The 27,329-nt window shown below is 34.7% G+C and overlaps 2 protein-coding genes and 1 long non-coding RNA gene across 7 annotated transcripts; 2 read left to right on the top strand and 1 right to left on the bottom strand.

Moving 5' to 3' along the window:
- Positions 1-84: 84 nt before the first annotated feature.
- khk (ketohexokinase) lies at positions 85-15,761 on the bottom strand. 5 transcript variants are annotated; one of them, XM_087288941.1, is made up of 9 exons: positions 15,398-15,573; positions 15,110-15,226; positions 11,457-11,591; positions 11,056-11,190; positions 8,465-8,537; positions 8,184-8,330; positions 5,838-5,926; positions 4,996-5,153; positions 85-2,006 (listed from the first exon to the last, which is right to left on the bottom strand). In XM_087288941.1, exons 1-9 carry the CDS (start codon positions 15,487-15,489, stop codon positions 1,918-1,920), a joined length of 1,035 nt encoding a protein of 344 aa, XP_087145067.1. In that variant the 5' UTR covers positions 15,490-15,573; the 3' UTR covers positions 85-1,917.
- Positions 9,816-10,709, top strand: LOC147839937 (uncharacterized). The gene is made up of 2 exons (XR_015513114.1): positions 9,816-10,067; positions 10,204-10,709. It is a non-coding gene; the product is annotated as an uncharacterized LOC147839937 (long non-coding RNA).
- On the top strand, positions 15,525-27,329 carry ankef1b (ankyrin repeat and EF-hand domain containing 1b). Its single transcript, XM_087290145.1, has 9 exons — positions 15,525-15,867; positions 16,916-17,303; positions 17,636-17,835; positions 17,994-18,143; positions 18,225-18,348; positions 21,512-22,343; positions 24,948-25,174; positions 25,789-25,942; positions 27,208-27,329. Exons 2-8 carry the CDS (start codon positions 16,919-16,921, stop codon positions 25,899-25,901), a joined length of 2,031 nt encoding a protein of 676 aa, XP_087146271.1. The 5' UTR covers positions 15,525-15,867; positions 16,916-16,918; the 3' UTR covers positions 25,902-25,942; positions 27,208-27,329.

The raw sequence follows: 27,329 nt of genomic DNA, 5'->3' as shown, positions 1-27,329 counted from the left end.
TTTGAAGAATGTTGTAAACAGGTAGCCATTGACCTCTAGTTTTTGTTTAACAGAAAAAAGAACCCATAAACATCCTGGAACCACTTGAGGGTGTAAAATATTTCTTTGGGGGAGGTGAACTATCCTTTTATCTACACTGTAAAAAAATCATTTGTTTACCAAAGCTGCATTTGCATTGTTGTATCAAATACACACTCACCGGCCACTTTATTAGGTACACCTCTTCAACTGTTCGTTAACACAATTTTTCTAATCACATGGCAACAACTCAAAGCATTTAGGCATGTAGACGTGGTCAAGACAATCTACTGCAGTTCAAACCGAGCATCAGAATGATGCAAACCAGGCTGGTCTGAGTCTTTTAGAAACTGCTAATCTACTGGGATTTTCACACACAACCATCTCTAGAGTTTATAGAGAATGGTCCGAAAAAAAGAAAATATCCAGTGAGCGGCAGTTCTGTGGGTGCAAATGCCTTGATGCCAGAGGTCAGAGGAGAATGGCCTGGTTCATATTGATAGAGAGGCACCAGTAACTCAAATAACCTCTCGATACAACCAAGGTATGCAGAAGAACATCTCGAAAACGCACAACGCATGGAACATTGAGGTGGATGGGTTACAGCAGCTGAAAACCATATTGGGTGCCACTCCTGTGAGCTAACAACAGGAAACTGAGGCTACAATTAGCACAGGCTCACCAAAATTGGACAATAGAAGATTGGAGAAACGTTGCCTGGTCTGATGAGTCTCGATTTTTGATGCAACATTTGGATGGTAGGGTCAGAATTTGGCATTAACAACATGAAAAAATGAATCTATCCAGCTTTGTATTAACGGTTCAGGCTGGTGGTGGTGGTGGTGGTGTAATGGTGTGGGGGATGTATTCTTGGCACACTTTGGGCTCATTAGTACCAATTGAGCATTGTCAACCCCACAGCCTACAGTACCTGAGTATTGTTGCTGACCAAGTCCATCCCTTTATGACCACAGTGTATCCATCTGATGGCTACTTCCAGCAGGATAACGCGCCATGTCAAAGCGTAAATCATCTCAGACTGGTTTCTCGAAGATGACAATGAGTTCACTGTACTCAAACACCTTTGGGATGTGGTGGAACAAGAGATTCACATCATGGATCTCTGAGGAATATTTCCAGTTCCTTGTTCTATGCCTCGAAGGATTGAGGCAGTTCTGAAGGCAAAATAGGGTCCAACCCGGTACTAGTAAGGTGGACCTAATAAAGTGGCCGGTGAGTGTATATCAAATTGTTAAATCAAAAACAGTAAAATATTATTAGTTTATTACTTAGTGTGATCTTTTTAATACATCCTTACAAACAATATAAAATGTGAATGCTAACCCCAAATTTTGTAATGGTAATGTATCATAAATTATCATAATTTCTTCTGAAGATCCACATTGTACTAAAAGTTCATGACTGCTAAAAAAAAAAAAAAGTAAACTAAAGTTATTAACTAAAAGTTATAAACTAACAATATTTCACAGTATCACTGTTTTTACAAAATAAAAATCATATTTATTTCAAACATTTCATTTTGCTTGGCACAAACAGCTCCAACAGTTTCATTTATTAAATTGTTCTTATTGTCTTTCTCATTATTTAATTTGACTTACATTTTAATATTAGTGTCAACCCAGAGTGAAGAGTTCTAAACAAGTCTCCTTCAATTAATTTAATCTAAATTATGCAGAGTAACATTAGTACAGTATGCCATCATTATTTAAATATATCCTTTGCATTTACATTATTATTATACTTATGTGAAACAACACTATTTAGCAGTACCACCATGCCTTGACAATGACTAGTGGCTTATTTCAACCCTAGTTAAGTTTATCGGCACGCTATATGTATGTCTGCACTACATTCCAGCTGTGCACCTCTCCGGCATGTTCAGTGTAGAATTCCATCATATCCGTGGACGCCGCATTTTTTCCCCGCAATCTGGCAGCCAAATGTGAGAGCATCCTGTAGGCTGCCTCCTGCAGAAAGAGAATGAAACAGATTTACAATCAGTACGTTTACATGGACGTCAGTATATTGTTCTGAAGTAGACAATATTATGAATGAGGTGTTTACGTGAGTTGCTTTTAGAATATTTCTTTCGTGTTCCCGTTTTACATGTTAACCACCTTTTTCCTGCACTCCATGATGCTTTGCGTGAATTATGAAGCTAACTTATGTTAATCTGCAAACAATCAGTGAAATGTAATTAAAAACTGTATGCAATGAGGTATCATTATTCTCCTCACCGTACATCCATCCAATGTCAAAAGGCAACTTGTTAGAATTAACAAATTATTTTCAGTAGACCATAAATAACCCCAAAAATTCAAAATGAGTATTTAAGCCATAATATTATTGACATATTAAACATTAATGTACTGTAGGCAATACAAAGAAAAATACAAATACAGTGAACTGAAAAGAGCTTCACCACAGATATGATGGTACTAATGTCATGTTAAAGCACCTATTGTAACTGTAATGTTATTTTCATGATAAATACAACATAAAGCACCTCTCGCTCAGTTTTTACTGTGTATATGAATATGAACACAACCTTATTAAATCACACTGAACTGAGTTAAACTGAACTGTACTGAACTTAAACACTAAAAACTGAACTACACTGTTCCAGTTACTATGACCATTTATGTGAAGCTGCTTTGACACAATCTACATTGTAAAAGCGCTATACAAATAAAGCTGAATTGAATTGAATTGAATTATTGAATGAAGTGTTTTATTTCCCAAACTACCCCAAGTACAGTCTATTAGTAGTGCATAGATCGAGTAATATCACACATTATAAATCAATGCCATCTAATGTTAACTCCAGAATTTCATGTATCACTGCACAGTATTTATTTGTTATGGTGCCTTTTATAGTTTGGGTGTTTCATTTGTAATTAGAGAAAAGATTTTGGTGCTTTTACAGTAAATGAGTTAATTATTTGGCATTATTTGGCTATTCATGCAGAGACGATGTAGGATACAATTTCTTTTTTTTAGTTTGCAGTTAAACAGTTGACACTGCTCTCATAAAAAAAAACTATAGTATTTTATTATTTAAGTGTATTATAAAATATATTTTATAGTATCTACAACACTTTCTTAATGAATGCTACAGCATACTGTAGTATTAATTAAAGTAAACTGATTAACTGTAATAAATGATGTGGCATACTTTAGGTTTTACTAAATGGCAACCATAGAATTATTAATTCAAGTACTTTACTATAGTATTGTTTGAAAAATAAAAACAATAAAATGGTAAAACAGTCGTAGTAATTAACTATAAATTACAGTATACTTTATTGTGGGTACCTGTAGTATTAACTAAAGTAAACTGATAAACTGTAAGAAATCTTGTATATTTAAGTACTTTACTATAGTATTGTTTGAAAAATAAAAACATTAAAATGGTAAAACAGTCGTAGTAATTAACTATAAATTACAGTATTCTTTAATGTGGGTACCTGTAGTATTAACTAAAGTAAACTGATAAACTGTAAGAAATCTTGTAGTATATTTAAGTACTTTACTATAGTATGGCTTTAGAAAAAATGACAATTAAAAAGTCAAAGCAGTTGTAGTTATTTACTATTAATTACAGTATTTTTGTAATGTGGGTAGTATTAAATAAAATAAGCTGTAATAAATACTGTAGTACACTTTAGATTTTTCCACAGTAAACTGTGGTGAATTGTGGTATTTATACAGTATTTTGCCATTTATGTCACTATAGTTGTTGTATTAAAATGAGAACCACATAATTACCTCAGCAGATTAATTCAAGTACTTTACTATAGTATGGTTTAAAAAATAAAAACATTAAAATGGTAAAACAGTCGTAGTAATTAACTATAAATTACAGTATTCTTTAATGTGGGTACCTGTAGTATTAACTAAAGTAAACTAATAAACTGTAAGAAATCTTGTATATTTAAGTACTTTACTATAATATGGTTTTAGAAAAAAGAACAATTAAAAAGGTAAAGCAGTTGTAGTTATTTACTATAAATTGCAGTATTTTCGTAATGTGGGTAGCATTAAATAAAATAAGCTGTAATAAATTCTGTAGTACACTTTAGGGTTTTCCACAGTAAACTTTGCTGAATTATGGTATTTATACAGAATTGGGTGATTTATGTCACGTTAGTTGTTGTATTAGCACAGAAAAACTACAGCAGATTAATGTAAGTACTTTACAATAGTATGGTTTAATAAAAATAGCAACTAAAAAGGTAAAACAGTTGTAGTAATTTACTATAGATTACAGAATTTTGTCATGAGGGTACTGCTTATGTATTCTCTTGCAAAAAAAAAAACTAAATTAAATTCTATGTGACGGTAATAACATGTTTAAAATGCACAGGTGTATACTGCACTTTAATAACGTGACTAAAATAGAAATACGCAACAACTTAAATCAGTTTGTGTTTACTTTAAGTGTAAAAGTAAATAAAGGTAATCTCAATTGACATTGTATTCTTAATCAGAATATTATCTTAACTGTGTTAATATCGGAAAATAGTTGTCCATATAAGAGTACTGAGTACGTTTGTTTACATGCACTTTCTTAACCCAAGACTCATCATACCAATTTTTCAAACACATTAACCTGCTTACTGATTTGAACGCATCCTTACTGCTGATTAAAGCATGTTCAGAAAAAGTAAATAAGCTGCAGAATAAAAAATAAACTGTAAACTCAGATACTTTCTTGACCTTAAAGTATAATAAAAATGTTCTCATTTCATGCAACACAACATGACAGTTTTCCAAATGATTACATTACATCAAATAAACTGATTTATTAGTCTTGTGAACGCTCTTTACTTGCATTGACAGGTTATTGGTTTGCTTATTAAACAGTTTTTTTGTGTGTGAGGACACAGTGTGCATGTAAACATGCTTAATAACCCATTCTGTCTCTGTATTTCAGAATCAGACCTGCATCCTTACCCTTAGAAAGTGAATAGAGCACAGAAGCGTTGAAGGTGTCGCCTGCTCCAAGTGTGTCCACAAGCTTCTCAGGTGGAAATGCATCTGAATGGATGATCACACCGTCCGGACCCATGGCATCAGCTCCTTTTTCTGCCCAGGCACAAATGAGGGTGGCACTGGATACACAATCAAACTCATATAAACAGGTAACAATTAGGAAAAAAAACACATCCAAAAACAAAAATGTCATCACCATTCACTTCAAATGATACCAAACCTTTATGAGTTTCTTTCTTTTCTGGCAAACAAATAATAAGATAATTTAAAGAATGATGGAAACTAGCGACTTCCATAGTAGGAAAAACAAATACTATGGAAGCCAATGGTTTTCAAGTTTCCTAAATATCTTTGTTTGTGTTTAACAGAAGGAACTCAAACAGGTTTGTGACAAGTGAGTAAACGATGACAGAATTTCGGCAGAACTTTCCCTTTAAGCGGAGATTCTGATGCATAACCAAGTGTACAGAATATAAAGGGAATTTGTGCATAATTAAGTCAGTAAATGTATTCTAAAACTAGTAAAATGAGTGTTTAAAGATATTTTTAATAATATGGAAACCACTGACTTCCATATTAGGATAAACAAATACTATGGTGGTCAGTGGTTTTCAGCAGTTTTTAAAAAAATCTTCGACTGTGTTTAAGAGAAGAAGGAAATCAAACGTAAATGATGACAGATTTCTTGATTTTTTTTAATGAAACTTTCCCATTAGGTGGTGATTCTGGAGCATAAATATCAAGTCAGTATAATTTTTGTAACACTAGTGACATCTAGTGGTCATTTTAGGAGACAGACTCACCCCTTCTTCAGCCGACCACTGAAACCCTTCAGTGCTGCAGCAGCTGAGTCAAACCCAAAGTGCTGGGCCACATCCTTACTAACAAAGACCTGAGTAAAAACAGATAACACAGGTTACGCGGTGTCCAAACATGTATGCAAGCTTAATAGCTGGTCTGTATATAATACATCACATTAGCATTTCTACAGAATTTAAAAAGAAAACAACACAGGCTTGTTTAAATTTTGAGCTCCATGCATGTTCATTTATTAAACATTGTGTCTACTATATACTTCATATTTATTAGACATTTTAATTTCATCTCCATGTAACAGTGCAGTACGGAAAGCTTAACTTCTTTGAATGTTTTCATAAACTAAGTGTGCATTAAAATGTATAAAACAAAATTATGATCCCTACTGTGAAATTTCAATTATTTTTCAAATATTTCCCAAGTGCTGTTTAACAGAGAAGATTTTTTAAACAATAGTTCATTCATTCATTAATTTTCTTTTTGGCTTAGTCCCTTTATTAATCTGAGGTTGCCAAAGCGGAATGAACCGCCAACTTATCTAGCATATGTTTTACGCAGCGTATGACCTTCTAGCTGCGACCCATCACTGGGAAACACCCATACACACTCATTCACACACATACACAACGGACAATTTAGCTTACCCAATTTACCTATAATGCATGTCTTTGGACTTGTGAGGAAAACCGGAGCACCCGGAGGAACACCATGCGAACACGAGGAGACAATGCATTGCAAACTCCACACAGAAATGCCATCCGACTCAGCCGAGACTCGAACCAGCAACCTTTTTGCTGTGAGAAAACAGCGCTACCCACTGCACCAGCACGCCACCCAATAGCTAATTTCTAATATCTAATTTCTTGTCATTGATATGATGACAGAACACAATATTGTACTAGTAAATTTGCTAAACAATAGTATAAGGCTTCCGAGTCTTTTATGGTTACCAGATTCAGACTTTCAAGAACTTTTTAGAGCACCATTCATTTTAAATCAAGCACCTTTGTAATTCACAGCCCAGCATGTGTAGCAGAATGAAAGTCCATACTGAATTCTTCACTTACAGTTAATGTTTATGTTGACCGTTTTAAAACTTTAATAAAATTAGTTGAATTCAATCTTGGTTATAAATAAATTTGCTAAAACGTGCGTTATTTGTCAGATTATAATTTAAGATTTAAAAGGTTTTTTTTTATTATTCTGTTTTTGACAGCTGCACAGTACAATTATTGAAATAACACTATAAACAAATTTTATTTCAAATATAATTTAAGCAGGGTGACACGGTGGCTCAGTAGTCAGCACTGTTGCCTCACAGCAAGAACGTCGCTGGTTAGAGTCCTGGCTGGGTCAGTTGAATAGGGTGAATTGAATAAACTAAACTGGTTGTGGTGTAAGTGTTTGAGTGTGTGTGGATGTTTCCCAGCATGGGTTGCAGCTGGAAGGGCATCCGCTGTAAAACATATGCTGGATAAGTTGGGGTTTTATTCCACTTTGGTGACCCTTAATAAATAGCGTCTAAGCCAAAGGAAAATCAATGAATAATTCAAGCACTTTTAAGGACCTGTTTGTTTTTAAGTACTTTCCAGGCCTTGAATCCATATGTCTGCAATTCAAGTGCTTTCAAAAAGCATGGAAACCCTGTAGTATTCAGCTAAAAGTCCAATTTAAAGGCTTAACTAAGGTTAATTAGGCACGTAGCTGGACAAAAGAGGTTGGTAAACACACAATCCTTCATAACCCTAACAAAATCCTTTAGAAATCATTTAATCTGCTGATTAGATGATCTATACTTTTTTTATAATTATTTTTAGGGGGTTTTAACTTTTAATGGATAAAAAAAGTGCATAGAATTGACAGGAAATAGTTGAAAACAGAGAGAGGGGAAGGGTCAACATAGGACCGAGCTGGGAATCGAACTCGGGTCATCGTGAGCACCATGGTGCTATATGTAAGTGCACTTAACCACTAGGCTATTGGCGCAGACGGATGATCAATATTTTTTAATAATATAGATTTTTATTAAAGCTTTAAGGTGCACTCCTTTAAAATATTATTTGGCCCACATCTTGTATTAAATAATATACTGACACAACTCTCATCAACAAAATTAAGCAATTTAAAAAAATAATAATAACCTATGGATAAAAGGTAAACCATGTGGTTAAGATGCCTGTTAAAGGGTTATTAATGTGTAAACTGGCCAAAATCTCAATCAACATTTGACTATTATTCAGTTAATAAATCCAAAGTTAATAAACCACAAAACAAAGAAATGAATTAAAATCAAAATAATTATCAACTTTTTATTCGCAAGAGTTTAATCATACGAAATCACCCAGAGGAAAAAGCTGGTAGAGCGGCTCCCTGGTCTTCTCGATTTCCACTGAGATGGCGATTCTGTTCTTCTCGTCTTGTTTTTTGTTATACTCTCTCACCCTCTCAATCATCTTCACTTGTTCGTCAGCATTACGGCCCTGACAAAACATTCATAAAACAATCAGCTCTAGCTCTCCACTTGTGGAATAAAATAAAGATCAGAAGAAACTAAATGACGTTTCAGTGTGTTTTAATATGTAGCAAATGAAAGATATTTGGCGGACCCGCTCACCTCCCAGTGGACCCACTTGTATTGGCTCAGATCCACCTTTGAAAAATCTTCTACAGAAACATCTGGCAAGTTTCTGATTAAACAAAGAGAATAGCTGATGAAAGTGCTTTTTAGATTTTAGACTACAACAATCAGTGTTCAAAGAGAATGGTCAGTTTATGAAATGTTCCTGATAGGTCATAATCACTCTCTATTATTTTGATATGATTCGCTGTAATCATATAATACAAAACTATTTATTGTCACAAAGTTAATCAGTGCAAGATCTGCAGTGGAAAAACCTTAGATTACTGCTCTAGAGCGGATGCCTGTCAGTTTGTATACAGAAAAGCATTCAATAACAGTCATCAGCGCAGACAAATAGTCAGCTTCAGGCTGTTATTATAAGATAACAGTGATTATAAACCAATGTGTGCTTCTCCTCATAGACAAGGAAATGGATTTGGAAGTTTTCAGAACAGGTTGTAGTCATGAGAAACATTATTTAAGGCAGAAATGAAAATAAGAGCTGGTTTTATATGTTAATTTGCTATACAGACAAGGCAAATAAAAGTAAATGATACTGTACAGTCCACTAGTGTGCATAAACAAACCTCAACAGAGAGTTTTGTATCATTCTGCATAAGGTTTATTTTGAGATAATGAGCATCTAACTGGATCATCCCACTTATTACACGGCTGCTTGACAAATAAATAGAAACAATTACAATTATATATTGATTTGAGATTAAATAGTATTATTATGTGGTACGGCTATAAATGCAGTTGCCAGTAATTGCTCGGTTGTGCTGTTTAGTGGTCATTAAACTGCAATATTTGGACATAGTATGTGGAAAGTGAACATTCAGTTTAGTGTTCAAGACAGCCATGGAATAGAGTGAATTAGTGCCCATCAACTCAAGTTCCAGAAGTATTTTTCCCATTCATTTTATCCAATAGGGATATTAAAAAGGTTTTTGTGAAAGTGTTACAAGCTGCGAACCAAACCAATAAGCTACAAGCTGAATCACAACATTACAAACGTTCAATTGAAGCAAAATGTATATGAAAATTATATAAAAAACAAAGATGCATGACTAAGGTTTGAATGAGAAAAAATTACAATCCAAACCACTGCTTAATATAAAATACAGATGCGTACTGCATATGTAAAAGAATAATTTGAATAAAATTGTTACGATATATATATATATATATATATATATATATATATATATATATATATATATATATATATATATATATATATATATATATGCACAAATATTATTTTTCAGATTCTACAATGATCGGCCCGAATATCCATTATTTAACAATTTCTGTATTTCTTGATTCACTTTTTTTTTTTTTTGTAGTTTTGTTACAGTTATGAATTGCATTATTTATGAATGAAGTCAATGATTCATCTGAATTATTTAGCTTGACATATTTACTGGTAAAAAATATTTTAAATGTTTCTCAAAGTAAAAAAAAAAGTATAGTAAAAAATAAAATAAAAATTAAAGTATATTGTTCAAAGGGGAAAAGGTTGTTTTTTACTAAGACATTTAAAAGGAATATATTTTACACTCTCAGAAATAAAGGTACATGAGCTGTCACTGGGGTGGTCTCTTTTCAAAAGGTACTTTTGTACTTTTTAGGTACTAATATATACCCTTGAGGTATTAATATGGACCTTTCAGGTACGAATTTGCACCTTTTGAAAAGGTACCACCCCAGTGACAGCTCCTGTACCTAAGCAGTAATCATAATACTGTAATACCGTGATATTTTTATCCATCATACCGTCAGAATCTTATACCGGCCCATGCCTACTACTTTTATTGCTATTTTAGAAACAATATATTGCATAAGAAATAATATAGAGAGAGAATTATGTCTGTAAAATAACAGAAAAAGTACTGGCAGTTTAGTAGGTTTTAGTACTGTAATTTACAACACAACCAATAAACCACTTAAAAAAAAATAAAATAGAACAAAATATTTTAAAGCATGAATAAATAGCACAAAAAAAGTTAATCACAAAATAATATGGATAACTTAACTTATGGAATTTTTTCTGTGTAGTTTTTCTTAACAAATTCTGCTATTTAACATGATTATATTATAAAACTGGTCAATTATTGTAAATATATGCATTTAGTAAAAGCATATGCAATTGATTAACAACCTCAGACTGTTACAAAAGCAGGTCTGCCTTTAAAAGTGTCAGTTATTCTTAAAAAAAAAAAAAAAAAAACAGGTTCCCTATGGAAATAAAAAAATGGAGATTTTACTTCTGGAACCTGCAAGTTGCACTCTGCAAGTGAGCTAGTAAGCATTGACATTGTGTGCTGTTGTGTGTTGTTTAAACAAATGAACAAAATAATCTTGCAAATTAAATTAACTGATAATATTTTCCCACAGAAATAATCATAAGCACTCAAATAAATGCATGCAATGTCAAATTGTCGTGATTTGTTAATGGCAGCTACTTCAAGACTAAATGAGTGTCAATTACGACAGCACATTCACAGGTTATGATTATTAGAATTCACGCTTCGCCCTTCGATTCTGTTATGATTATTGTGACTTTTAGATGTTGCTCTTACGTGTCTGAGAGCACGACAGTGCGAGAGCCATTGGCAGGACACACCACACAACAGGCACACGGGGTCTCACCCCACTTCTGCCAAGCCACACCAGAAATGTCCACCCCTCGCCGAGCAAAATCCCCCGTGATGAAACTAGCACAGCAAACAGAAAGGTACTGCAGTGACCCATATGCACTACTGAGTCAAAACTTTACTGATTTCAGGCTCACAAAGCGTGCAGCACTGAACTTCGAACCATGCACCTTCTGTGCACCCTTAGAAATGTAAAAAGCATCACCACACACACACAGATAGCATTTTTTCACTCAGTGTTTTGATGCAATCGGGAATATTTCAGCTGGGATAGTTGTTCCTGTGAAAAAAGATTTTTTCTTACACATGAACTCTCACACACAAACCTGTTCATATGCAGAATTGTGCGGCTTCCTGTGGTCACGCTGCTGATTACTACAGAGGCTGGAAAGGAGCATTCAGCATGCTCCAGAAGAAGAGAGATGTCAATCTTGTACATTTGAAAGTCACTCAAGACGAAGCTAGAAGAACATATTAGCAAGGAAAAGTATGCATACAGAACTTAAGTGTACAGCTAATGTGTGATCTAAAAAAAAAGTGTGATCTTTTGAAGGTTGTGGGAGCCATTGAAAAGCTTGTTTCAGCCACAGGATTGACAATTCTAACTTTTTCTTACGGTTCAAAAATTAATATTATTTTAAATAGACTTTATTGCAAGACATAAACTTCAAAGTCTGTCTATGTCTCAACAATTTGTCAAAAAAAGTCATTGTGATTTTGGATGTGACAGTTCTTACTTTCCCCTTCACGATTCTGCACATTTACCTCACAATTCTGGCTTTTTTTCATACATATAAAGTTCTCATTTAATATGTTGTTTAGTCTCTGTTCATTGGCAAAACAAGTTTCATTGTATGGTGTAGGCCGGCACAATATTAAAAAAATATGACATTTCGATATTTTATTTTGCAGAGATTTATATTCTGATATGAATACAATTTCGGCAGATGACTTAAAGCAGGGGTCACCAATCTCGGTCCTGGAGGGCCGGTGTCCCTGCTGGGTTTAGCTCCAACTTGCCTCAACACACCTGTCTGAATGTTTCAAGTATACCCAGTAGGACCTTGATTAGCTTGTTCAGGTGTGTTTGATTAGAGTTGGAGCTAAAATCTGCAGGACACTGGCCCTCCAGGAACAAGTTTGGTGACCCCTGACATAAAGCTAGCTTTATTTGGAATAAAATCATAAACTTGAAAATTGTAAGATAAAAGTAAAATAAGTAGTCAGTAATAAGATACGATACGAAACGATATTTTCATAATATTTTGCCCCTGAAAATAATAGATCACGATATCGGCGATATATCACAGGAAAATCTTTCAAAATATATCATGATTTTTGTAAATGAAGAGGGAAAAATGCATCATAAGTCATAGGATTTTTTTATTAACAGCACATATATTTCTTTGAATTGCAACAATGATCTATGTTCGCCATTATGAGAAGCACCACCTCATGCATATCGGTATTTTGCCCTGCCCCTATTATTAAATAATCAAATGTAATGTAAAATGTAAACACTGTACATTCTTCATGGCTGATCAACAATAATAATCCTGACTCCACATTGCAGATGCTGCGATGTGACTATAGCGAATGCACACATAGCGATCTTGATGCTGAAACAATATATTGTGCCGCCCTTTTAAAACTTTTAAGCCTAAAACTAGGTGAAAATGCATTGCACATACCAGTATCTGTGTGCATACAACTGAAGTCAGAATTATTAATTTTTTTTTCTTTCATAAATATTTCCCAAATGATGTTTAACAGAGCAAGGAAATTTTCACAGTATGTCTGATAACATTTTTTCTTCTGGGGAAAGTCTTATTTGTTTTATTTCGGCTATAATAAAAGCAGTTTTTAATTTTTCAAAAAACATTTTAAGGTCTAAATTATTAGCCCTTTTAAGCAAATTATTTTTTGATAATCTACAGAACAAACCATCGTTATACAATAACTTGCCTAATTACCCTAACCTGCCTAGATAACTTAATTAACCTAGTTAAGTCTTTAAATGTCACTTTAAGCTGTATAGAAGTGTTTTTAAAAAAATTTATTCAAATATTTACTGTCATCATGGCAAAGATAAAATAAATCAGTTATTAGAAATGAGTTACTAAAACTATTTATGTTTAGAAATGTGTTGAACAAATGTTCTCTCAGTTAAACAGAAATAGGGGTAAAAATAAATATGGGGGCTAATAATTCTGACTTCAACTGTATGTACTGTATAGTCAGGGTTATAAACCCCATATTGATTTTTGAAACTCTTCCGAAAAAACTATTGACTTTATATTGTCTAAAATCAATGTAAAGTTTTACTCAAACACATAAATATATTATTTTTATGCTGTTTTATTAAATTGTAAATTATGTTATGTTGTATGTTATTTTTTCCGCTATATATTGTAATCTGTATCAAATATGTGACTTATTATTCTGAAAATGGTCACACTTTACAACAGGTTCCATTAGTTAATGCTTATCTATTTACTAAGAATGAGCAAATACTTGTAAAGCATTTATTAATCATAGTTCAACATTTACTAATCCATCTGTAAAATCCAAAGTTGTGCTAGTCAGCATTAGTCAATATTGGGGTAAAGTTGGTTTTATATTCGCACATTCTGACTTTCTCCTTAATAATATATTGTTAAAAAATAAATGAAAAAGAAGAGAAGAACCCAGTCCAGGAGACTCGAAACAAGCAGAATTTCTTTATTGAGACGTGATGGTTGATCTGCAGTCATGCGATGTCTTCAAGAAGTCCATGTGTCTGCAGGAGCCTACTGGAGGTCTGCAGTCTGCAAGTTTTATCACGAGTCTCCAAAAGTCTGAATTAAGACAAAGATGTCCTGTCTATATTGTCCTGTTAGGAGGAGGGGACATGGCTAAACAAAGCATGCAAATTCAGTATTGGAGTCAGCATAGCATAGGTGTTAAAAACCGGCCCAGCTACTGACCACAAAAGGTTTCTGTAGCATAAAAGCAACACCCGAAGACAGACAGAGTTGTTTAAAGCATATGCATCACTTTGGCTCAGACTGTAGTCAGAAAGACAAAGGTTAAATGTCCCTCCTAGCTGGGATGTTAATGAAATGAATTAATTAAAAAACACAGGATATAACTTTTCAGTTATACATAGATTATTGTTCATTTGGAATTAAGATGATAAAAATGTATATGTCCACAAATATCATTTCAGAAAAACATTATTTGCCAATTCTAAATAGGGATATCATATTAGCAGCCAATCACTATCAAAGTAGTCATCATCAAGGTGACGCAGTTACAACCACGATCCCCTAACAGCAAGAAAGTCACTGGTTTGAGCCTCTACTGGGTCAGTTGGCATTTCTGTGTGGAGTTTGCATGTTTTCTCTGTGTTGGCGTGGGTTTTCTCCGGGTGCTCCAGTTTCCCCCACAAGTCCAAAGACATACACTATAGGTGAATTGAATAAGCTAATTTGGCCATAGTGTATAAGTGTGAATGCAAGAGTGTATGGGTGTTTCCCAGTGTTGGGCTGCGGCTGGAAGGGCATCCGCTGCGTAAAATATATGCTGGATAAGTTGACAGTTCTTTCCGGCCCCTGATGAATAAAGGGACTAAGCCGAAAGAAAATGAATGAATGACTATCAAAGTGCAACATTGTTTACAGTCAATTAAATAGCGCTAATGTTGTTTTGAAGTGATATTTGCATGTAAATATTCAAAGTAGTGTGCTACAAAATTTAAGAACCAATAAAAATTAACGAATGTGCAAATATAAAACCATAAAACCAACTTTACCTCAATCTAATGCGCTATGAATTATCAACAACTATTAAGGAGCGATTGCATTTTCATTAATCATAACAAAGATAAATAAATATTGTAAAAAGGGCACTTTTATATTATAAAATACATTAACTAATGGAACTTTATTGTAAATAGTTACCCTGAATATGTCGTTGTAAGTAGGTAGAAACCACTTACTCAGCTACTGGTCCAGGAGCCAAAGACCCCATAAATGCACAAGGGGCCCCGAGAAGAGACAACACAGTGCACGTGTTTGATGCGTTTCCTCCTCTCTGCCATCTCTGAGACACGCACCTAACATGATCAACAATTGCGTTATTTTATGACACCGGTGATGCAACATTAACTGCAGGGTATATCAAGTCTAACGTTATATGGGTGGTTATGCTTTAGGAATGCTAACGCAAAACGTGCACTGATATAGTAATATTGTACAAGCTGTAGGATAGTTTCCGAATTTCCTACCTGGTATCAGTATCTTCTTCCGGGTATTTATCCACAACATTTATAATATCCAGACACACCAAACCAATGCAGAGTATCTTTTTCTCTCCCATATTCTCCCTGCAGAAAGAAATCCTGAACTATGGACCTGGGAGGAGAGGTCATAACGTCACACTATTCCGAAGATTTTTCTTTCTGAGTGAATGGGGGAGGTAAACACTGACACGAAGTGTGACGGCTTTTACCGAGTGTGTCCGAAAGTACCAACACGAACGGAACGAAAGACACGATGATTTCCGAAGTTTACCGAGTGTCGATGCGAGCTCTTACCGTTAATTTGTTTGTGCTGTAATGCCTGTAGTTGTTTACAAACGTATTTTATGCCACGGGCATACAGATTATTTGTTCATTCATCGTTATCTTTTATAAATATACAAATACTGTTGTATTTTAGGCAGTTTCCTGCGTGCTGATAGTTGACGAGAGTTTCGGTAAGCATAACGTTAACGTATCTGTTGACTTTCTAAACTTATATATTTACCTTTAAGTACCCGTGTTTGTATAATGTATAAATATGTCGACATATTTATGTATATTTAACGTTAGGCAGTTTCATAAATTCAACTCTAAGAACATTTTGACCAATTAGCAGTAACTTCAAAGGAAATTGATTTAAATGACAACAAACGAACAATCTAGTCTACGTTTTAAAATTTTATTTCCAGTCTTTAATATTAAATATTATTTAAATACTTTTTACATTTTATGTGTATGTTCAGGGGCGGATTTGGTGATTTGGGGGGCCCAAAATCTATCTATCTATCTATCTATCTATCTATCTATCTATCTATCTATCTATCTATCTATCTATCTATCTGTCTGTCTGTCTGTCTGTCTGTCTGTCTGTCTGTCTGTCTGTCTGTCTGTCTGTCTGTCTGTCTGTCTGTCTGTCTGTCTGTCTGTCTGTCTGTCTGTCTGTCTGTCTGTCTGTCTGTCTGTCGGTCGGTCGGTCGGTCGGTCGGTCGGTCGGTCCGTCCGTCCGTCCGTCCGTCCGTCCGTCTGTCTATAATCTTGTTTCTAGATTTTAATCTTAATATAATCTCTACATTTTCAAATTAATTGATTCTTAAAATGACTAAAAATGACTGAAACTAAAATAATAAATAAACTTTTTTGTTTGTAAAACAAAATCATTACCTGACTGTATTGCTGGACTGATTCATGATTGGGGGAGCGAGACAGATTTGCATGGATGTAACAATTATATATTTTTATTTGTTAGACCCTCACCATAGAAAATATGATAGAAAACTACTTTAAGTTACATATTATTTATAGAAACTTCTTGGTTTTATTGGGGGCCCCTGATTTCCTGATGCCCTAAATGGCTGCTTACCTTGCCTATTGGTTAAATCCGGCCCTATATATGTTTATCTCTCATCAAGGCACAACAAGCTTTGGCAATACTAAAAAATTGAATGTACACATGATATGATATTCTATATTAATGTTAATGCTATTTATCATTTCTAAAAACAGACCATGAATGAAGAAACAGAGATGACTTCAGAAAGTGGTGTTTCGAGGATGGCAAAGAGTAACGTGGAGATCCTACAGATCTACAAACTCCTGCAACATGTAAGGGAGAAGAACAAACCACAGATAAAAAAGATGGTCTGCACAGGTGTATTCAACCTGATAAACCTGACTGAACCCAAACATGGACTCGGTGCACTGTATCAGGCAACTGTGGATAAAGATGAAGAGCTAGTACAGTTCCTTCTGTCTCTGAGAGCCCATCCCGACACACAGGATAAGAAGGGCTGCACACCGCTCATGCTGGCTGCACAGTTGGGCTACTACAATATTGTGCATATTTTGATCAAAGGTTATGCAGATGTGAATTGTACAGATAAAGAGGGCAAAGGTGAGAACATATATTTGGAAATGTATGGTACTCTATAGTTATAGAATTTATCTTGTTATTTAAGATAGTAAAAGGTGACAAAATATTGACAGAATTTACTTTTTTGCTTGAACTATGCCTTTATTACATTAGATTAAAAAATTCCAGATTACTATCATTTCATTCAACATGTTAATTTTATTCTTTCTGCAGATAGAAAGAATTAAGATTTTTGAAAAAAAAAACATTTGCTAAGGGGGGGGGGGTATATCCTTTGATTTTAATATACGCTTAAAGGATATTTAGAGCATGTGTTTAGAATATATACTAAACTTCTATTGTTTTATTTGCAGGGGTGCTGTTTTACTGTATCTCTCCATCCAAAGAACACGCTCTCTGCCTGCAGATGGCGCTCGCCAGCAAGGCAAATTTCAACAACGTTCCTAATTCAGGAAAGCCACTTCTTGTGTTTGCCTGTGAGAAAGCAAAGGACTGTGAAGACCTGTGCATAAACATTCTGGAGAAAGGAGCTGATCCCGATGCAGTTGATCAGGTTTCAAATATAAGCTTCCTCATATTTTGACCCAATAAAAAAAAGCAATCATTACACAAGGGTTTTTTAGACAGACACAATTTTACAGCATTTTAATAGACAAATGTTATATTTGATGAAGTGAAATTATTATAATTTGTCCTGTTGGTTCCCCACAGGTGACACGATGTTCTGCGCTCATGGAGGCATCTAAAGCTGGTGCATTAAAGCTTGTAAGAGCCATTTCAAAAAAAGGAGGGAATCCTAACTTAGTTGATGTAGAAGGACGGTGTGCTGCCCACTTTGCTGCAGAAGGAGGTTTTCTTGAGGTTATTTAAATGCATTGTTAAGAGCACAAAATGTGGCATTGTTTCACTTCGGAGAGTATGACTGTCTTTGTTTTGTTTTAGGTTTTACAGGTGCTGTCAGCATACTCGGCAGACTTTTGTGTAAGCACAACAAATGGCAACACACCACTGCACTTTGCTGCTGCCGGTGGGTTCAATGAGTGCTGTAGATTCCTGTCTCAGAGAGGTATGATCTATTGGTTTTCTATTATCTCCAAAAATGGAGAATAAGAGCCAGTAAAGTACCATGAACTCAAAACTAACCATCATGAGAACAATGTATCTGTGCATGTCATTAAAAAAAGCTTTCCCTTGTATTATAAAATCAGAATCTGATAACCCTGGTTATTTTAAGTTAAATTCTTAGATTACATTTGTCTGAGGTATTGGGCGTGGCTAACATATTTAACCACGCCCCACCAACGGTCAGTTTTGACAGCTCTATGACAACAAACAGAAATGGTAAGGACCAGGGGCTGGTTGCATCAAAAGTGTGTATAGTTAAAACAACCTAGTTGTGACTTAAAGGGACCCTAAGGTACAACTTACTACTAAATATTTTTGTGTTGCACCAATGAACTTATTTTAAACCTAACGCTACCTTCCATCTAAATATTTACGGCAGCAGCCCCCCATGTATAACGGTAGAAAAGAGATGACAGCGAGATTAGTCTACACTGAGGAGCTCACAATGTGATAATGAGGAAGGATATTCCTCTACTCCCATCCTTATTTTCCTCTCAAATCTCGCATTTGTTTCAGTTTATGAAAGAAGAGATTATTTTTGTTTCAAGGAGTATTTTGTGTTAATTGTCTCCATCAATTAAAACGAGAATTTATTCTTTATTATTAAATCAAGTTTAATCTTTTGATGACTATGTGTATTTTGTGCATTCACAGCTCGCGATGCCGGTATGTGCATCGTCTGTTATTAGTGACTGACTATAATGTGATGTGCTATAAAATTGTGATTTATAATTTCATTTTCATAGGACAGTTTTATACATAGATGCATTAGTTACAGAATTTTAAAGCAGTTTAACAATTTAAATGCTTTTCATCGGATATAACGTCATTCAGTGCGACTACTGTACGCTTGACTTTACGGAGAGCTTATGAGCTTTTAACTGCGGTTTGCCTTAAGAGCATGTGGTGAAACCTAAGTGAGAATAATTTTAGTTACAAACTAGCTAGTATTTACTAAGTCCCTAATTTGGACTTTACGTTTCAGTTTAAGAAAGAACTTCCAATCAGCTGGTGCAACCCTAATCAGCTGTCTGTTAGGTTGTATTAACTTTCCTGAAACCCTTTTCTCCATTATTCTGAATGAAATGACTACTTTACTGCATCCAATCAGCTCGCAGTGGAAAAAACAAGCCACGCCCACTGTTTTCTCATTTAACATTCCATTTCTCTAGGAACTGCATCACAATACGAAAAAATAACTTAATAAATAAACGATCACAGCTTCCAGTTCATGCCGAATTTTTTTATTATTAGTGATTTAAGATAAATTGATAACTGATAAATGCTAATTTTCGATGTTATCTTTGTCACCCCAATAAGAAAAAAAGAGTTTTTGCTTGAGGAAAGGAAAAAATGTTGGCAGTGTGTGAGTTTTTCCAACGTTAAAAAAGGATGCAGCAAAATTGCAATTTGTACAGGATTTCAGGAGTATATATTTTTAATCAAATTCTAAATATAAAGAGTTATCAGTGCCTGCAAAATTTTTTATTTTACTTTGGTCATTTGCCAGGTCAAAAATTATTAGCCCTCCTGTTAAGTTTTCATTCTTTTTTAAAATATTTCCCAAGTAATTTTAGACAGAGCAAGTACTTTTTCACAGTATTTCCTATAATATTGTTTTCTTCTGGAGAAAGTCTTATGTCTTTTAGTTTGGCTAGAACAAATGCAGTTTTTAAAAAATAAAAATAAAAACCATTTTAAGGGCAATATCATTATCCCTCTTTGCTACAGATCACTATTGTAAAATGACTTGCCTAACTAACATTACTTGCCTAACCTAATTAACCTAGTTAGCTCTTTAAATGCTAGTGTTTTGTAAAATAACTAGAAATGTTATTTACTTTCTTCATGGCAAAGAGAAAATAAATTAGTTATTAGACCCACACATGATCTGTGCTTGCAGAAATCTGCAGATTTTTAGCCCATTAGTGAGTGTTTGTATTTACTTGTGTAAATTTATATTTAATCAGTTTTTAATTTAATTTCACTAACATTTATTGTGATGTAATAACAGTAATATTAGAATGTTTATATGATTTATTTACAGCTTGTAAAGAACTATTTTTTTGTCTTTTAGTAGAGCTATTGAATGAGAGACCTGCTTTGTTTACCAAATAAGTGGATCTGCCTATGGATTTGCATTGTAAACTTAAAATAAAAGTTATTAAAGGTATTTTTTTATTTCATATATTAGGTTTTTAGTTACGATACTCCTAAAATCATTCTGCATAAATCTGCAGATTTTTTACAATATTCTCAGCAGAAATTGCAAAAAATGTCTGCAGATTCTGTATGGGCCTAGTTATTAAAAAGTATTTATTAAAAATATATTATTTTTCAAAATGTAAAAATTTGATAAACAATGCGGAGGAAAAGGAATTTATTTTCATTGCTTTTGTGTCTTTGTTTTTTATTGGAAAAAATGTTTAGACTAACAACAGATTAATCAATCTTTTTCTTTTGTATGATACCATATATTGACCAAGAATACTTCTTTCTTTTGTGTTGCATACTTTTTAGAAGGAATTGCTGACAAGACGGAAATAACAGAATAAGAATAAATATATTGCGGGGCCTTGCTCCAGACTGCTGTCTAATAAAAAGTCTAGACGTGTCACAAGGAGCTGGATGCTTGTAGAAGTTGTGAAATGAAGGCCACTTAACTGTTCAGGTCTGGTTTGCAGAGAAGGGTTGCAGAAAGAGGAAGTATGTTTGGGTACAAGAGCCAAAGGACTGCAGAATGACTGATGAATTACGATACACCAAAACTCCACCTGTTATATCAGTTGTGTATATATGCTGGATTTAGGGAAATGTTAGTTAGCTGCGAACCTCCTGAATGTAATTCTTGTATTGCATTGGGGTAACGTAACCCAGCTCTGCCCTCGATTTATTCATTTGTTTCTAATAAATGACTAATATTTTTGACATTGAAGAAAACCCTTTCCTGACCTTTTTTATTGAAAACACATGGAATTGGCAAGATATTCCAACAACAACGCATGCAAAACATTTTTAAAGAAGTAATATTTCACAGGCTTTATTTTGACGTTAGCTGTTTATTACATGAAGTAATATTTTTGATTTTTCTATATCTAAAATAGGATGTAATCCCAAACTGAGGAATCTGGAAGGTCAACTTCCAAGCCAAGTCGCCAAAAGCAACGGCCACAAAGCTGCATTGAAGGAGCTTAAGAAAGCAGAGAAAAGGCATGTGAAGTTTTCTGCACCTGATGCCATAAACCCCAATGAACCCTGGGCTATCACGCTTCACGACTGGTCCTGTGAACATGAGGCAGCCTTGCGCAGATCCTTTGAATCCGCTGTAGAGCTGAATAAACCTGTTCAAACAGTTTCTCTGGAGACATTCGTGTCTTTGCTGTCCACGAATCAAGCACCAGTGAGTTATGAAAACCTGCAGAGGATAATCAAGCAGCATGACAAAAATCATGAAGATGTCATCAATCTAAATGAGTTTTTCAAAGGCCTCAAATACCTTCAAAAGCCCTTTGTCATTTCATCCTATGCTCCAAAGCCGGCTAAAAAAGAAAAGGGCCCCAAGGAAAAGAAGAGAGATAAATGTACCTCATTATTGCCCATATGTATGATGCCACCTGAGCTTATCTGCAAAAGAGAAGACAGTGGGCTACCGTACTACATGATAGAGATCTGCCAGCTGTATACTCACACCAAACCCTTCAACCGGGACCAACCTTCAATCCACCACATTGAGAACGATTCGGCTTGGTATATCGAGCCGGAAAAGATCTATAGCAACATCAATTATTGTGTGAGGAGTGGAGATCTAGAATCTCTAAGATTGGCGTTTGCCCAACAAGTGCCTGTTGATATCAAAGATCAGTTCTATAAGACTCCACTTTTGACAGCGTGCAGCTGTGGAAACTACCAAGTCGCCGAATTCCTCATTTCACTGGGGTAAGTTTACTAGTTACTTAATACTACTAGGAATGCAAGGATTAACTGATTTCACTATTAACTGCGTTTTAATTCATCACGGTTAATTAATTGCACGGAACAAAACTGCTGCAACTAAACAAAGTTTTGCCAACTGTGTGCTAGTTTAAAATTCCTAGCTCATACACTGAGGCTAATACGCATGTACACTGGATTAACCATGGCTAAGTCCATAAACTAAGGGCCGTTCACATATCGCATCTTTTGCGTGCACAAGTTCGTTTTTTTCAATGGAGGTGCGCGCATATTGGGTGCAACGCACTTGTGCTTTCCAGGCACCCCTAGTTGAAAATGTGTTGCAAGCGCACAGCGAGTTAAGTAACAAGGACTGACTGATCAGCTTCATACTTTGTACGGAGTATACACATTTCTACTCAAAACAAACTCAACACAAAAACTCACATTTCTACTCAAAAAAAATTAAAGTAAAGAAAAAGTAAAGAACTTTTATTGTCATTGTAGTTGTACAACGAAATTTGTTTGGTAACTCACAGAGACCAGCAGCAACATAAAAAGAGAGAAAAACAAACAATAGACATAATACTAAAAATATAAGATGTAAGATAAAAATATACTAAATGTAATAGTCACAGTATTTACATTATGGCAAATGAGTGCAAACATGAATGTCCATAAAGTGTCTTTGTGCATTAGCATTATTATAAAACCAAACAATTTTGGAATATAGTTTCAGACAGAGAGGTTCAGCAGCCTTTGACTACATTTGTTCTCTTTCAAAAGGAAATACTTAGCTAATGTGCAGCTTAGATATACATTAGACATATAAATTACTTTATTTATTACTATTTTTTATTCATTATTATTTATTATGTAGCATCCTGGCCAAATTTTCCACTGGCATTTGTCCGTCATGGCCTTCTAACTATCCCCATATCATAATTGGCTTTATTACTCTGTCTCTTCTCCACCAATCTGCTGGTTTGTGGTGTGCGGTCTGGCGCAATATGGCTGTCATTGCATCATCCTGGTGGATTCTGCACACTGGTGGTGGATGAGGAAATTCGCCCCAAAGTGTAGAGCGCTTTGAGTGTCCAAAAAAGCACTATATAAATGTAAGGAATTATTATTAATATTAATATTATTTATAGATTGCTCTGTCTTTTATTTTCAGTGTAAAATTATTGCTTCTGTGTAAATGTCAAACTTTTTTTTTACTTATTTTTAAGTACAAACAGTACAAACAGTACACTGTAAGCTAACCAGCTTCTAGCACCGCAGTATCTCCTTGTCATATTTATTTTGCATTGTTTGCTTATTTTATTCAACAAAACTTGCATAAGCCGAGTATTTACTGTGAGTTGATGCTACTTTGCCTTATGTTGAGTGCTGTAAGTGAATGTATCATTATAAGAGCCATAAGTTCATTGTTTTATTTATGTTAAATTAATTATAATGTAAAAGGCTAACTTGAAAATATTTTACTAAAAGTAATTTAATTTTTAATATAGAGTATATGCTGATGTCACTTCCGGCTAGGAAGAAGAAGTGTCATGAAGATGGAAGCAAGACAGTTTTTTGACCGTGTATTATAGTTCAGTTAAGTTGTTATTAAACATGTTCGAAACGACATCAGTGGACTGTCTTATGTTACCCGCGTTCAAATCCTGCTAATTCAAAGAGAGAAACAAGACAAGAAGAGATGGATCGATGGCACATACAATCATCATCAATAACGTTACTTGTTTAGCACAAAAGTTCGTAACATACAAAAACGTAAAAAACTAAATCTTAACCATGAAATATTCTGCCTTTGTGCTTTTTTTTTTTTTTTTTTTTTTTTACTCATCACTACACCCGTACACAGCGCTATAGTCCAGCATCTTCATGTAGTAACACTGTCTTGACTAGTGCGGTTTAATAACATTTGTCCTGGAAGCACTGTACAAATGTGGCGGCGCTATTGACGTATGCTCAGGGTCCCTATGCGATATCTAGTGTTTATATCTTTGCACTACAACTTATTGCTGTAGTTTTGTGACTGAAATTAAATGTGATGTGGTCTCCTTCAAGACAGCCCTGGGTGCCTAAATATGATTGGTTAAATTTTCATTGGCGGAGTTACACATGCCTAAAACAAAGACACACATTTTCAAAGCAGAATAACTGACATAAGCATTGTTTTTCAGATGAACTAGTTTGTTAACTTGTGATGTTTTTTAAATAGCTGCAAATTTATTATAGTATGTTTATGCATTAATTTAAAAAGACTTACATACAGCACCAGTTGATCAGTTGGCATTTCTGTGTGGAGTTTGCATGTTCTCCCCATGTTGGTGTGGGTTTCCTCCACAATTACAAAGACATGCACTATAGGTGAATTGGGTATGCTAAATTGTCCGTAGGGTATGAGTGTGAATGAGAGAGTATAGATGATTGCCAGAACTGGGTTGGAGCTAGAAGGGCATACACTGTGTAAAACATGCTTAGTGGGTTGGTGGTTCATGCTGCTGTGGCAACCCCAGTAATAAAGGGACTAAGTTGAAAAGAAAATGAATGAATGAATGATTGTAATATTAAGAATATTTTGCTTTTGGGATTTCATAGGGCTGACGTCAATGCAGTTGACCAGTTTAGCTGGACGCCTCTCCACCATGCTTGCCATGCTGGTCATGTAGACATTATCAACATGCTGGTGCAATCCGGAGCCATGGTGGATGCAGTGGCAATGAATGGAGCGACTCCACTCATGAGAGCTATTGAAAGCTGTCGATTCAGCAGTGTAGAGTGTCTCATCTCAGCTGGAGCCAATGTCATGGCAGAAAATAAACAAGGTACTGCTTGGGGTATTTACAGTAAATACTTCTATCTCTACCTTTTGTTGTGTTTTGCCAAATTATGTATAAATCTAATTTTCCAAAAATTGACCTTCATGATGGATTTTGCAGTCTTGGGCTGAGTATATTTAAAATCCAAAGCGACTTACAATTGAGGAGGCATTCAGCGATTCAACAAGACAATAAACAAAAGAAGTGCTAATTATATCAAGGGAACCGTTAGTGCTCATATAATTAAGTGCTAGGGTAAGATGAGGAGAGTGTTTCTTTTATAGTGAGAAGAGTGTTTCTAAAGGTGGTTTGTCAAGCCCTCTCACCTGTGTGTGAAGCACACTTCATAAATGCACCACAACGTCATTCCTTCCAAATAGCAGACATTAATTCAACCAAACAAACATACACTTAATATGAAATGACATTTACTAGATATACTGCTGTTCTTCACTGAATGCTGAGATCACTTCAGCTGTTATATATACAATTATGTATATCATTGAGGGTAAACAATTTTACTCATCCCAAGCATTTGGACATTTAGTGAATGTGTATATGTATTTTTTTGTTTAATTTTCTTTTTAAGTAAATAGTCAACACAATGTTTGTTTTCCCAGGGCAAAATTGCTTGGACATTGCTATGATTTATGGCAATGCTAGAATTGTTCAATTGATTACATCCAAAGTTAAAAATCTTCCAAAAAATAAAAACAACTGGAAAGGAAAATAAAGACCACCTGCTTCAATGCCAGCTTCTTCTGTATAAAAAAGGTAAATGGAACAATACCAAAACAATGTCATGGTTAAGTATTGTTGGAGTTTTTCTATAACCTGTGCATGTCTTCTGTGTGTGAATGTTCCTTCTCCTGCCCATTTGAATTTTTCAAACTGTTTTCCATTGAATTCTATTGTGTTTTTTCCTACTATGGATATCTGTGGCTAGTGGTTTACAATATACAGAAAGACAAGCATAGATAGATGCACTGTAAAAAAAAAAAAGTAGAGTTAACTTAAAATTTTAAAGCAACCGGCTGAAAAGCAATTTTGAGGTTAGTCAACTTCAGTGTTTAAAGTGGTGCTAAATATATTTTTTAAGTTGAGTTAACTCAGGGCGACGCGGTGGTGCAGTGGGTAGTATGTTCGCCTCACAGCAAAAAGGTCGCTGATTCTAGCCCTGGCTGGGTCAGTTGGTATTTCTGTGTAGAGTTTGCATGTTCTCCCCGTGTTTTAGTGGGTTTCCTTGGGGTGCTCCGGTTTCCCCCACATTCCAAAGACATGCGGTATAGGTGAATTGGGTAAGCTAAATTGTCCGTAGTGTATGAGTGTGAATGAGTGTGAGTGAATGTTTCCCAGTTTTGGGCTGAGGCTGGAAGGGCATTCGCTGCGTTAAACTATGCTGGATAAGTTGGCAGTTCATTTCGCTGTGGTGACCCCTGATTAATATTAAGGGACTAAGCCGAAAAGAAAATGAATGAATGAATGAATGAATCAATCAACTTAGAAAATAAATTGAGAGTTTATTCAACCTTTAAATTGGGAGTTTATTCAAAATTTGTGCCAAATAAGTGCCAAATGCATTAAGTCGACTGAAAAGGCTGGTTTAAGTCAAGTTTACTTAATGGAATAAGTCAATTCAACTCAATTAAAAAAAAATAATTTGGCACAACTTCAACCACTGAAGTTTAAAAACTCAATATTTCTTTGCAGCTGGTTGCTTTAAAATTTTAAGTTAACTCAACTTTTAATGTTTGACTGTGCAGGAATTAGACACTTAAATGTAGAAATCAAAATTTTACGTCTCCTTAACAGATTTCTTTATTTTCATTGAAAAACAGTTCTAAACATGCAGTTAAATAATGTAAATGAGTAAACTCTCAACACTGAGCTCAAAAATAAACTGGGTTAACAATTTGTGAGTTGGAGTTTTTACAATGCTGATGTGGATGGATGGATGGATGGATGGATGGATAGATAGACAGATAGATAGATAATTCATTTTTTTAAATATATATATTTTTTTCTTTTCTGCATTACAGCTTTAAGAAAAACTTTGAAAAAAGATGCCTCTCAAGGACTTCATAGACTTTAACAAGAGCATCCCTGAGCCAAATAGGATTGAACGACTGGGGAGGAATAAATGAAATATCTGAACACAATA

This window comes from Danio rerio, chromosome 17 (assembly GCF_052040795.2).
Source record: "Danio rerio strain M-AB ecotype USA chromosome 17, GRCz13ab, whole genome shotgun sequence".
In the NCBI taxonomy this organism is placed as follows: Eukaryota; Metazoa; Chordata; class Actinopteri; order Cypriniformes; family Danionidae; genus Danio; species Danio rerio.
The sequence above is the reverse complement of the archived record's forward strand: the minus strand, read 5'-3'. Positions and strand labels throughout refer to the sequence as shown.

Excerpts from the sequence above, each read along its gene's own strand:
- khk (XM_087288941.1), bottom strand. The coding sequence starts at position 15,489 with ATGGGAGAGAAAAAGATACTCTGCATTGGTTTGGTGTGTCTGGATATT. Across the intron at positions 8,538-11,055 it reads ACTGTCGTGCTCTCAGACAC|AAACTTGCCAGATGTTTCTG; the intron begins GTAAGAGCAACA and ends TTGTTTAATCAG. Across the intron at positions 5,154-5,837 it reads AGTGGTCGGCTGAAGAAGGG|TGCCACCCTCATTTGTGCCT; the intron begins GTGAGTCTGTCT and ends TTGTGTATCCAG.
- ankef1b (XM_087290145.1), top strand. The coding sequence starts at position 16,919 with ATGAATGAAGAAACAGAGATGACTTCAGAAAGTGGTGTTTCGAGGATG. Across the intron at positions 17,836-17,993 it reads ATCCCGATGCAGTTGATCAG|GTGACACGATGTTCTGCGCT; the intron begins GTTTCAAATATA and ends GGTTCCCCACAG. Across the intron at positions 25,175-25,788 it reads CATGGCAGAAAATAAACAAG|GGCAAAATTGCTTGGACATT; the intron begins GTACTGCTTGGG and ends TTGTTTTCCCAG.